This window comes from Chrysochloris asiatica, unplaced genomic scaffold (genome assembly GCF_000296735.1).
Source record: "Chrysochloris asiatica unplaced genomic scaffold, ChrAsi1.0 scaffold00072, whole genome shotgun sequence".
NCBI classification, from domain to species: Eukaryota; Metazoa; Chordata; class Mammalia; order Afrosoricida; family Chrysochloridae; genus Chrysochloris; species Chrysochloris asiatica.
In genome coordinates this window covers 6,622,749-6,635,922 of record NW_006408590.1, presented here as the reverse complement: position 1 = coordinate 6,635,922, position 13,174 = coordinate 6,622,749, and the positions used below count along the sequence as shown (strand labels likewise).

The 13,174-nt window shown below is 37.3% G+C and overlaps 1 protein-coding gene across 1 annotated transcript in view; it reads left to right on the top strand.

The window, feature by feature from the left end:
• The first annotated feature begins 890 nt into the window (after positions 1 to 890).
• DCDC1 (doublecortin domain containing 1) overlaps positions 891 to 13,174 on the top strand; it is an 87,876-nt gene continuing 75,592 nt past the window's right edge. Inside the window, exons 1-3 of the mRNA XM_006864907.1 lie at positions 891 to 1,168; positions 2,344 to 2,500; positions 2,978 to 3,140. Of these exons, the coding sequence (XP_006864969.1) occupies positions 891 to 1,168; positions 2,344 to 2,500; positions 2,978 to 3,140 (598 nt within the window). The remainder of the gene's footprint in view (positions 1,169 to 2,343; positions 2,501 to 2,977; positions 3,141 to 13,174) is intronic.

Genomic DNA, 13,174 nt, shown 5'->3' with positions numbered 1-13,174 from the left:
CCCCCAATGAGATGCAGTGGTACAATGGCAGCAGCTCATGCTTAGCACCGATTGTGAGGCTGGTGCAGGACTGGGCAGTGTTTCTGTTGTTCCTAGGCGGCTATGAGTTGGTACCAATTTGATGGCCCCTAATAACATCAACAATACTTAGTAGAAGTCCTGGTGTGGCACTGTTGGATAAGCACTCACTGCAAGGTCGGTTTGAAATGCAAGGTTGGTAGTTTAAACTCAACATTTACTCATTGGAATCCCTTCTATACAGGGTTGCTATGAGTTGAAATGGACTCGAAGGCACTCAACAACAATAATACTTATTAGGGAGTCCTGGTGTGGCACTGTAGTCTTAGCACCAGACTGGTGACCACAAAGTTGGAGGTTTGAGTCCACCAGCTGCTGCTAAAGAGAACTATGAGGTTTTGTTCCCATAAAGATCTAAAGCCTTGGAAATGCTATACAGGGTCGCTATGAGTAAGAACTGAGGTGACAGAACTTAACAATAGCACAACAATACTCAGAGTGTTAGTGTTTTAAAAAGTAATTCAAATAATTGAAAATGTGTACTTATATTCTTTCAAGCACTACACAAACTTTCTTCTTTAATTAAGGAAAGCAATGAATCTTAATGGTTATTAACATGGGTTTTATTTTAGGTCACACTAGCATTTCTACCATATCACTTACTGATTATAATGTAACCTTGTGCGTTCTCAGACTCAGTTTCTTAAAACTAAAAAAGATAAAACTACTACCGACTTCCCAGGGATATTGTAAGAATCAAACAAAATAATGCTTGTTAAGTGCATATTATTGTGTCTCGCACATAGCACATAATTCATTATTAAATAGTAATTATTAATCAGTGATTAAAAATCATTTAATTGTATTCTTCCATGCTTTGTTTATTTGTGTCGCCCCAAGAAAAAGCAGTTATTAAAACTGCTGAAGATTATTTGCAGTCTCCGTTTGGTCCCAGCAGACTTTTGCATTCAGCAGCTGTACCAGAGGGGTCAGGACTTCAAGATTGCTCCACACATCAAACAACATCAGATCATAGCCATGATGAAATATCAGCTCTAGATAGCTACAAATCAAACAGTAAAAACAATTCTTGCCTTATAGCAGCATCCAAAAGAAACAGACCTGTCAGTGCCCCAGTGGGTCAACTGAGGTAATCAAAGCTGTTCTTTGTTCTTTTTAACCCACTGTTGAAACTCTGTCCTTTGAGCAGAATTCAGAATAACTTAGTTGACTATCTCAGATATTAAAATGTAACACATCTCTAGAGTTTTGTGTTTGTTTTGTTTGTTTCTTTGAGAACACTAGAGTGTTGCTAATTACACATGTGGAAAACATGAAATACACTTCTACCCGGATAATCTTTAACTCTGAACAAAGTATTAGAAGCAAAATCAAGCCAGGTCCATGAAATATCTTTGCTTATGAATAGAAATGTATACTTTTTATATTTAACCAATATTCTGAAACAAAATGGGATTGTAAAAAATTTATTGTAAACAATTTTATATATCTGTTTTTACTTAAAGATTGTTTTCAGAAATGTTTAACATAAAAGTTTATGAATGTAAGAAAATATTGGTAAAAATAAAAATCATCCTAAGGAATTCATACTCCATTGTTTTCAAATGTTTGAACATGTGTATTGTAGTTTTAATTTATATACAGTTTTTATTTAAAGCAGTTTGACTTTAAAAATTTGGCATGTTAGTCAATTTTACTATAAAATTTTGCCTAGACAATAATAATGGTCAGAACTGGTTTTGACTAAAGAAAAGTACGGAAAAGGAATCTTAACTCTGACTGCCTTCATACAATTTGAAATGGTGATTGTAATTGGCTTTGGTCAAATTTTAATTGTAATTATTTGAATTTCATAGTTAAAAAAATTAAAGAACTCTGATAAATATGAAAAAAGAAAAGTCATTTATAATTATTATTGTTGTATATAATTCTACATTGGTAGTAACATATGACCATATTATAATTTTGCCTCCTATTGCAATGTAGCATATATATGTATGTGTGTATATATATATATTTTTTATTTATTTATTTATTTATTTTTAAATGAGGGTTATGATATTTTTTAAGTAAAAAGATTTCTTCTGAGACAATGTTTTACAAGAGCTGTTTGTGCAAACTTATCCTGTTTCAATTCGGGAGGAAATATTTAAACAGAAAGGGGCAGGCACTATATCTCATAAAAAGAATTGGGAGGGGGCACACTTATATACATAGGGACAATCTTTAGGTCTTACATCTTTAGAACAAATTCTGGATAATATTTATCTAAAACATGCACCTATTTTATGTTTTCTTTTTCAGAATTGCAGAGTTCTCTTCTTTAAAATTTCAGTCTGCCCAGAGCTGTCATAGAATGTCTCAAAGACACAAACTTCAACCAAGAATGATTAGAGTAACAGCTTATAAAAATGGATCTAGAACAATCTTTGCCAAAGTTATTGTACCAACTATCACCTTGGTAACCAGCACTCCAAAGTTTTCAGTGCTTTTTTTTTTCTTTCCTTACTACCTTTATAATATTAAAAAATGATAAATATGACATTTTGCGCGTTAAAATTTTCGTTTTAATACTAACATTTGTAAATTCCATATATATAATATATATATATCTCAGATATTTTACTTTTCTTTTTACATATCTATATAAAAGGAGTAAAAACTATGTATGTAGTGTATTTAAACAGATAGTGTCTTGAAAATGGCAAAACATTGGTTGAAAATTAGATAATCATTCAATATTCTCAGTGCTGTGATTTACTTTTTGTTTCCATATTTTCGTCTGCTAGAAAATAACTATATTCCAGTTACTTGGCTTACTTAACTTGGCAAGTGATTAAATTGAGTTTCTATTTGTTCATTAGACTCTTTTGTTTTGTGGAAATGTGTTATTTTTGTTGTCGTAAATCACTCTGCCTTACCTCTTGCCTTCTTCTAGTTGCTGGAGGAGTGCACGGCAAAGCTGAATCTGAGCATGGCCGCTCGGCGAGTGTTCTTGGCAGACGGCACTGAAGTCCTCAAACCTAAAGATATACCCCAGGAAGTTGACGTTTATGTTTCAACTGGCGAGCCCTTTAAGGATCCATTCAAAAAAATTAAAGGTAAAAAAGGGGAAAAGACATATACCCTACCCCCACACACAGTAAATTGCTTAAGGGGTGCAATTAAAAAATGATTTTCATCCTGTCTTTTTTGCATGGTTTAACAAAACTAATGTTTACGCATTTACAGCTCAGTAAGAGGATAATGTGCTTAATGAAAGAAAAATCCACTGACAGCCACGTTTATTGCCCTTCATTAGCATTGGTGCTTAATTTAATATAGATCTGAATAGACATTAGGGAGCCGGCAGGAGGTTAAATGGTGAAAATATAATAAATTAAATCAGAGATTATTGAATTTACTGTTTAGTTTCTGTGACACTCAACAGACATAATTCATTACTTACTCTCTCTGAAAATAGTTCAAAGTTTCAAGTATCATTTACTCATCTGTACTCTTGGTCTTTTTCAGATGGCATTAGCATAATTATGAAAATGTGGCAAGTAATGAACATATCATTCTTATGTACATATGATTTTCCCAATGTAATTTTTTAAGGTAAATGCTGCAGCTTGGATTTGTTTTTTGAACCTTAAAATTATGTTTATGTGTATAAAATCTTCCATTTTTTTTAACATTTCAACACTTCAGAAATGTGAAGATTTTCTAAAATACATGTGGTTTTTTCCCCTTTGGTTAGAAAGAATAAATTTTAAGAGAGAAGTAAAAGTCTCGCTATCTAAGAATATTCTTCCAAGCATGTGGTACCCAATGCCGGTTATCAAGTGCTACATATGGTAATCACATGTAAATGACTTAAGAACTATCTACCACTGCACTACTGTATGCATTTTATAACTTATTAAAAGTGCTTTCTTTCTGAAACTGCTATTAAGCTGGTGAATCAAAGGCAAGTCTAGGCAATAATTGCATAAGAAGAAGAAAATTAATTTTGGAGCTCATTACAGATGAAGTGATGAAAATCTATCTTCTATTAATGATGTTTTGTAAAACGGTAGCAGGATTTCTCTCTTTGATCATATTTGATCTACAGGGCAAAAAAGTTTCTTGAATAAATTCACTATAAAGTTCAAGATAATTTGTTCTTGTAAAGAAACTTGTTGCTGTAATACTCAGTGAAAATTACCTATGCAGTAGTGGAGACCCACATATTTTCTAAATTTTGCACTAACTTCAAAATATATTTGCCTTTATTTTGTGTTCATCCAATCATCATCATATATCAACACATGGTTCTTTGTGAGCACATATATCTCTGAAGTGATTAAAAAAAAAAAATCTGGTATTTGTGTAGTGAGTTCTTCTTCATCAAGTACCTCAGTTATTTTCATTAATAAGAAATTCTTGCCTTTTATATGATTAATGGTGCTATGGAAAAGACATATAAAAATTATTGCAGCTATACTTCTTAGAATAGTTCTTAGATGTGTATGCCTAAAGTAACACACATCACTAGCCTTGAAGGGTGATTTTTAAATGTACAAATTAATTTCCTCCTATTTGTTGTTTTTTTTTTTCTTTTATTCTTTTAAAGCCAAGTCCAGAACAACAACAAAAACTTCTCTGCTTTGTTTGTATATCTTTGGCCGTGTTTCACTGTGACATGCACTGCTGTTCTTTTAACACCAAAATGTTGGCACACAGTCCTGAAAATTTCACACCATCTCTTGCTGGATCAGCAAGCTTAACCCACCAAAATCTGGTGTTGTGCAATGGTTTTTGACTGATAATCAATCTTTATGCTGCTCGACAGTTGTTGCTGGGACACGGAGTAGAGCAGGTGGCAGATGTGCCTTGTCTTTTGAGAAAAGAATTGTAGGTGAGCTTGGACACAGACTAGCATATCACATTAAAAAGACTTAGGGTAAGGATAATGGGGAAAAAGCCACACAACTCAGTAAAGCTCATAAATAAGAACTATACTTGGATAATTGGTTTCTTTGACCACATTAAGAATATAAATATAAATAAACAGATTATATGTATGAAAGATAATCTTGATTTAGATGATTAGAGAAAGTGTGTATATATTTTACATATATAGGGCAATCCATCTCTGCCTGTAGATCTATCTCTCACCCACATATTCACATCTACTTTTTCAATTCATCTAAATAAGGTTAAGATGACTAAATGTATGTTTGATAGATAAATAAATAACTTGCCATCTTTTCTTAATAGATGTACCATAAAAATGCAACATGTATGAGTAGCTTTGGATGTGGCAGATATATATGCACAGTGTTGTTGTTGTTTGTGCCGTCGCATCGGCTCTGATTTACAGCGACCCTGTGTAGGGTTTCCAAGGAGTGACTGGTGCATTTGAACTGCTGACCTGTGGTTCAAACCAGCTTTGCAGTCCAGTGCTTTATCCCATAGTGCCAACCCAGGACTCCACGTGTAGCATAAGGAGGCATCATGAGAATGTGGAAAATTGAATATACGAACGTAAAAAGGGGGAAACAACTGGCAGAATTGGGTGTTATTGAGGTATCTTTGTTAAATGAACACAGAGGTTTTGTACACAGTTCACTAAAAAGGCATTAGAGGCATGAATGGGTCCTTATTTTCATTATAGATTTGCATTTTCAGAATGGTACCTCTGGCTTGGTGCCTCTTTTCAGGTACCAAGCCAGATCCGAGACACAGAAATGAAACAAGGAGCTCAAAGTCTGGCTTCCATTTTCTTTTCTTTTAAAATCAGTGGGTTTTTTTTTTTCATCTCTGCTTTTTAATTCAATTTAATCTAAATTTGAACAATAAGTATTAACTGAATACTTACTATGTCTAGCCCTGGCATTGAGGCAGAAACGTTTTTTGTCTTCAAGGTACCTAAATTAGGTAAATAAGGTAGAAATTCTTATAACTTAGGAAACTATTTGACAGTGTAAATTAAGTTAGTCTTCCAGAACAAAATTTACTTTGTTTCTGGAACAGAAAGGCCAAATAAATTAACTTATTCTGGCAATCAATTTGCATACTGTATTGTTTTCTTATTCTTTGGATTACCTAAGAGCTATTTTTAAATTGACCAAGGTAAGAACAAGCCTAGGCAGCATCTCTGATGTTTGTCCTGGTGTGACGCTGTGGGTTAATGTGCCACACTGCAAAGCCATTTGAACTGGAAGGTTGGCGGTTCAAGCTCACCAGCTGCTCCTCGGAAACCCTATACAGGGCCCTTACAGGTTGGAACTGACTCGATGGCACTTATCAACAACAACAATAACTACCCCCTTTTAACTGACAACCAGTGGCACGGGATTGAATAGAAAGCCAGAGCTATTCATCAAGTATCTCAACTCAAAGCTATCATATAGAGGTCAGGCCAAGGTCAAGGCTGACATGTTGAAATGTAATAATAAAGAAATTCTTACATTTTGAATTTGGATGACTAATCAGAAAGATTAATTATGTGTGATCCAAAAAACAGAAATATTTTCTCTAAACTGTTGATGAAGATGTCTTATTAGGTCTTGTAATTCAGGCATTTAAAGATACTGACACTTACTAATGCTTCTGTTGGAATTGTGAAGATCTAGTTAACGACTTGTTTAAAAAAGACATTTAAAACGTTTTAAGATTCATGGCCACGTGGTTTACATTTTATTCATAGTTTTCTTAACCTTCTGCTTAATAGTGGCACAGTGAAAATTCTCAGGTCAGCTCCCTGGGGATTGTAAGAATTGAACGCCTTTATAAATGCTGGGAGCTATAGGCAATGCAAACATAGCATAAGAAATGGTTCTTGACCTCTAATTATATGAATGTATTAAGAAGATGAGGGAGAAAACTGTTTGGGCTTAAATTGCTAGATCCAAGTTTCCTTGTATGGAGCACTTAATGTTTTTACATTTTTGTAGTTTTATATTTCTACTGTTTCCTATATATTCTACTATTTGCCTTTCTGAGTTACCATTTATTTTAGTCCTGAGTTTTATTAATCAGACATGAAACGGAGTATTATGAATACGATTTTATATCTTTTATATACTGCATTGTGAAGAAGCAGTTACAGGGGGGAAATATATATATATAAAGAGTGCACTACTCCTACACCTAGAGCTCAATTTAAACCTAGAGATAGCCTGCTAACTGCCACGTGAGCTACAAAATGAAATAATTTGCTGTGACAGCTTGTGATTGACAAGAATATGTGTGAGCACATTTAAAATAGGCCATCTTTTCATGTAGAAGTAAATGTCAGTGAAATGATGGATTCTCATCATTTTAATTATTGATGATTTGGAAATATTTCAATTCCATGACACACAAGACACATTCTAAATAGCAGCATAACACTTTTTTTTTTTTTTCATATCTGCGTCAATAATGAAATGTTCTGTCATATTTTGTATTTCAAAAAATGCATTAGTTTAATGAACCTGCATTCATGCATTATATTCTGTTCCATTGTATGAATTTTAAATGGTTATGTTAAAAGCACAAGTTTCAAGAAGTGACCCATTACCCACATCATATCACACCTTGTTATCCCTGCTGCCGAATCTCAAGACAGAACTCTACAGAGCTGCCTATACCAATGGCTGCAAACGCTGGGCTCACTTTTAAGTTAATCACGACGGAATTTGGAGAGCTACAGAAGGAGTTAGGATTGTCTTTCCCAGATTCATTGATATTGTATTGCTTGACTATAAGTGTATTAGGTGACATAATCTGTCAGTCCATCTTATCTCCCATTTAGCTGTATTTAGTCAAAAGCAGGAAAACAACATTATACAGGGAAAACCTGAGACACCATTAGATTCTTCTGTTTCCATACGTATAGGCATATATCTCATGCATTTCTCTATTCCATATATTTTATGCAATTCTCTACTTCTGTAAATAAGTGTATCGAGTACTTTTACTATGTTGTTGTTGTTATTAAGTGCTGTCAAGTTGGTTCCAACTCATAGAAACCCTGTGTAGGGTTTCTGAGGAGCTACTGGTGTGTTTGAACCTCCAACCTTGTGGTTGGATGTTCCCCGCACCAGAAAAAAAAAAAAAAAAAAATCACAAAACAAAAACCCAAAACATCTACAAATGTCTTATCTGTTAAGAAAATCTAGGACATACATATAGCTGGCAGCATTTCCTACATTGCTAAAATATCAAGTCATTGAGAAACACCTAAATTCTTGACATACTCATGAGATGTTGAATTGTCTGTATGAACAAAGACTATTCTTATTTAATTAAGATGTCTGCACACCTTACAGTTAGCAGCCCAATGCATAACCCACTATTGGGCTGTTAACTGTAAGGACAGCAGTTCGAATCCACTAGCTGCTCTGTGGGACAAAGATGAGACTTACTACTCCTGTAAAGATTTACAACTTTGTAAACCCTTTATAGGAGGCCTGGTGTGGTGCTGTACTGCAAGTTTGCTTTGAACTGCAGGGTCAGTGCTTCAGACTTACCAGCTGCCCCTTGAAGACCCTATACTTGGTTGAGCTATGAGTAGGTACCGACTTGACGGCACTTAACAACAACAGCAACAACATAGTAAAAGTATTCTATACACTTAATTACAGGTTTAAAACTTTTGGAGTACAGAAATGCATGAATTATATGTCTATACTCGCAGAAACATGGAACTCTGGTAGCGTAGTGGTTACGAATCGTGCTGCTAACCTTAAGGTCGGCAGTTCGAAACTATCAACTGTTCCGCGGAAGCAAGAAGAGGCTTTCTGCTCCCATAAAGATTTACAGCCTTGGAAACTCTGTGCAGGGTCACCATGAGTCGGAACTGATTCCACAATACTTAACAACAACAACAACAATTCGCAGAAACAGGAGACTTAAGTGCTATCTCAGGTTTTATCCCACAGTGCCACACCAGCACTCCATTAGTTGTTGTTGTATGCTGTCGACTCAGTTCCCACTCATAGCATGATCCGGCGTAAGGTTTCCAAGAGTGGCTACTGAGTTTGAACTGCTGACATTGCAGTTAACAGTCCAGTGCTTATCCTGTAACACCACACCAAGACTCTGTTGTTGTTGTAAGTGTCATGAAGTCAGTTCCAGCCCATAGCAACCCTGTATAGGGTTTCCAAGAAACAGCTGATGGGCTTGAACCAGCGACCTTGCACTGGCTAACAATCTAGTGCTTATCTTACAGTATCACACCTGAACTGTTCCAAACCTTAAAAATATGCATTGAACCAGACTGAGACTTCATGTAGCTTATGTTCTAGTGAGATAGAAGGGGCATAAGCAATGAACATGTGTAATTAACAAGGTCAGCTCTGACACTATTAAGTGTGATAAAGGGAATCAAAAGGATGGTGTAATAGGAATGAATGATGTCTCTGAAAAAGAGGAGGGATCTTAAAAAAGTGAAGCAGGCATTTGCAGTAACCATTAAGAATCAATACATTTTGAATTATAGTGTTGGCAAAATGTATTGAAAGTACTATGGACTGGTAGAAATACAAATCTGTGCTGGAAGAAATACAGCTAGAATACTTCTTAGGAGTCAGGAGGTGTCGTTTCATCTCTCATACTTTGGATAGGTTGTCGGGAAGGAACAATCCTTGGAGAAGGATTTCATACCTGGTAAAGTGGAGGATCAGTGAAATAGAGAAAGACCCTCAAAGAGATGGATTTTCACCATGGCAGCAACCGCAGGTTCAAACATAGCAGTTGTGGGGACGGCGCGGGACTAGGCAGTGTTTCATTCTGTTGTGCATAGGGACACAATGAGTCAGAACTGAGTGGACAACAGCTAACAACAATTTCAAATCAAATGTCTTAGGCAGTTGCCTAACTACTCTCCTTGCTGCTTTAACTGAGAATTCATTTATATATCTTCAGTTACTTGTTCAGAGAGTTTGTCCTATCAAACTATCTATTTTTGAAGCTTTCAGACATCTGTTAGAGGAGACACGAGGAATGCATTATTCCTTAGTGGAAAGAGCACTAGATTTGGAGTGAGATGATCTTGCAAGATTCTAGTTCCTGTTATTTGACCCTGGAAAAATTGTTTGCATTTCAATGTCCTTCCCTGTAAAAGAGAGGCAATAATACCTGTGAAGTAAAGAATGACCTTACATAAAGTAACTCAGCATTTGTTTGTTTCTGAGAGATAACCTTTGGAATTTCATGAGTTGCTGAGGCATATTTATTATCTAAAATCTCTGGAAAACACTTAAAGATTTGTGTAAATGAGTGGGGCTGCTGGCCAGGCCACATAGACCATAAGGTGGCCTGATATCAGCTGACTTGAGGAACCGAGGAAGGCAAGATTCAGTTAATCATTGAGTGCTGGTGTGGTGCTGTGGGTTAATGCGCCAGACTGCAAAGCTGTTTGAACTGCAAGGTCGGTGGTTCAAGCTCGCCAGCTGCTCCTTGGAAACCCTATACAGGGTTGCTATGGGTCGGAACTGACTTAATGGCACTTAACAACCACAACAAAATCTACACTGAACTTGAACCACAAGGTCAGCAGTTCAAACCCACCAGCTGCTCCTCGGAAACTCTATACAGGGATGCTATGAGTCAATACCGATGACTCAATGACATTTAACAACAGTAACAATGGAACCTCATGTAGTGCTACAGGATGAGCACTGAATTGGCAGTCACAGTGTCGGCAGTTCAAACCCCCCAGACACACATGGAAACCTTACACAGGGTCGCTATGAGTTGGAACTGACTCGACAGCATACAACAACAAATGGAGTCCTGATGAGATAAGCACTGGACTGCTAACTGCAAGGTTGGTGGCTCAAACCCCTAGCTACCCCTCAGAAACTATACAAAGGGTCACTATGTGTCAGAACGGACTCAATGAGGCATGCAACAACAACGACAAATGGGAGTCCTGATGTGGCATTGTGAGATAAGCACTGGACTGCTAGCTGCAAGGTTACTGGTTCAAACCCAGTGGTCACTCCTTGGAAACCCTATACAGGGTGTTATGAGTAGGAACTGACTCAACGGCACTTAACAATACCACCACCACCTATAATACAATTAGGCTTCAACATGACCGTGCAATAAGACCTCAGTCACAAGTGTGTTAGGAAGCCAATAAAGACTCGGGACTTCCTGGTTGGTGAAAGATATGTGAGGGTATATACCCTTTGGAATATGGAAGCTGTGCGCTGAAAACTCTCCCAGATCGCGCCCTATGCAACTCTTAATTTGCATCCTTTTTTGCTATAGTAAAATTATAATTTTAAGTATAAAAAGTGAATTCTGTGAGTCTTTCCAGACAATTATGGAACCTGAGGGATGTAGTAAGAGCTAGCAGGTTAAAGTGAGGGGATGGAGAGCTGGGAATATCTGAGCTTGCAGCTGGTATCCATTGTTCATTGACATCAAGCTGATTCCAAGTCCAAGTGACCTTAGAGAATAGAGTATCTCTGCCCCTTATGGTTTTCCAGGCGGTAATCTATATTGAAGGAGCTCTGGTAGCGTAGTGGTTACGAATAAGGCTGCTAACCTCATGGTCAGCAGTTCGAAACTACCAGCTGTTCCATGGGAGAAAGATGAGGCTTTCTGCTCCTGTAAAAATTTACAGCCTCGGAAACCCTGTACAGGGTCACTATGAGTCAGAACCGACTCCACGGCACATAACAACAACAACAACAATCTGTATTGGGGAGTCCTGGTGTGGTGCTATGGGTTACTGCGGTGGACTGCAAAGCCATTTGAACTGCAAGGTTGGTGGTTCAAGCTCACCAGCTGCTCCTCAGTATCCCTATACAGGTCACTATGGGTCAGAACCAACTCAATGGCACTTAACAATAACAACAGTCTTTATGGGAGCCCACTGCTCTATCTTTCTCCCTCGGATTAGCTGGTGGATTTGAACTACTGACCTTTCAGTTAGTAAACAAGTATTTTAGCCACTGTACTACCAGAGATCCTTGAGGAATAGAAGGAATCCCTAAATTTGTGGCCAGCAGATTAGACACGAGGATGCCCAAGGGAAACCCCAAATTTGTGGATGGCATCCTAGGGTAGTAGGAAAACTCCAAATTTGTTGTCAGCAGGTCAGAAGTTAAAGTATATGTACCCCAGACTTGTGGCTGGCATCTGAGGTCTCAGGCCTACTTGGCAGTCTAGAGGACTATGTTCTTCTATACATTGTGAGATCTGACCTAACTTTGAGTGGTTAGGGTTAGAATAAGAAGTATTGCCTAGGCAGCTGAAATCAGAATTGAACAAAATAGTAGAGAGTGGGGATTTGTTATATCCTGGTGCTGTGGGCTAATGCACTGGACTGCAAAGTCAGTTTGAACCACAAGTTTGGTGGTTCAAGCTCTCCAGCTGCTCCTTGGAAACCCTATCTATGCAGAGTTGCTATGGGTTGGAACTGACTTGAAGGCACTTAATAACAACAACAACAAACAACATAGTTGAACTAAAGAAACAGTAGATATTTTACGTTTGATTGAAGTATCTAGTATCTTAAAGGATTATTGTATATTATCTTATTGCATCAATGGGCTCAAGCGTGGCAACAGTAGTGAGGTTGGCCCAGGATTGGGCAGTGTTTCATTCGGCTGTGCATAAGGTCGCTATGGGTCAGTACCAACTCGATGGCACCTAACAACAACAACACACCTGCACTAGTTACTAAGCCTCTCTAAGGCTCAGTTTCCTCAGCTTTAAATAGAGTCTGGTAACCCATATCACAGGGCTAATAGAAGAAGTAATAAAATGATGTGTATAAAAGTCTGGCATATAATAACAAAATGTGACTCATTTAGACCCTGTATAGAGTTTCTGAGGTTGTGAAACTACAGTAGCAGATAGTCTTGCGGTTAGTAGTTCTGCTCTTATGCTATAGTAGTATCAGGGATCCTTCTGACATGGAGTGTTGTTGTTAAGTTTCCACTCATAGCTTCCCAGTGTAGGGTTTCCAAGGGGTGGCTGGTGGGTATGAACTGCCGAATAAACAGTCCAATGCTTATCCCACAGCGCCACACCAGGATTTCTTAAGTGCCATCAAGTCAGTCATGACTCATAGAGACTCTGTATGTGGTTTCCAAGGAGCAGCTGGTGAATTTGAACCACTGACCTTTTGGTTAGCAGCCCAGTGCTTAATTCTGCAGTGCCA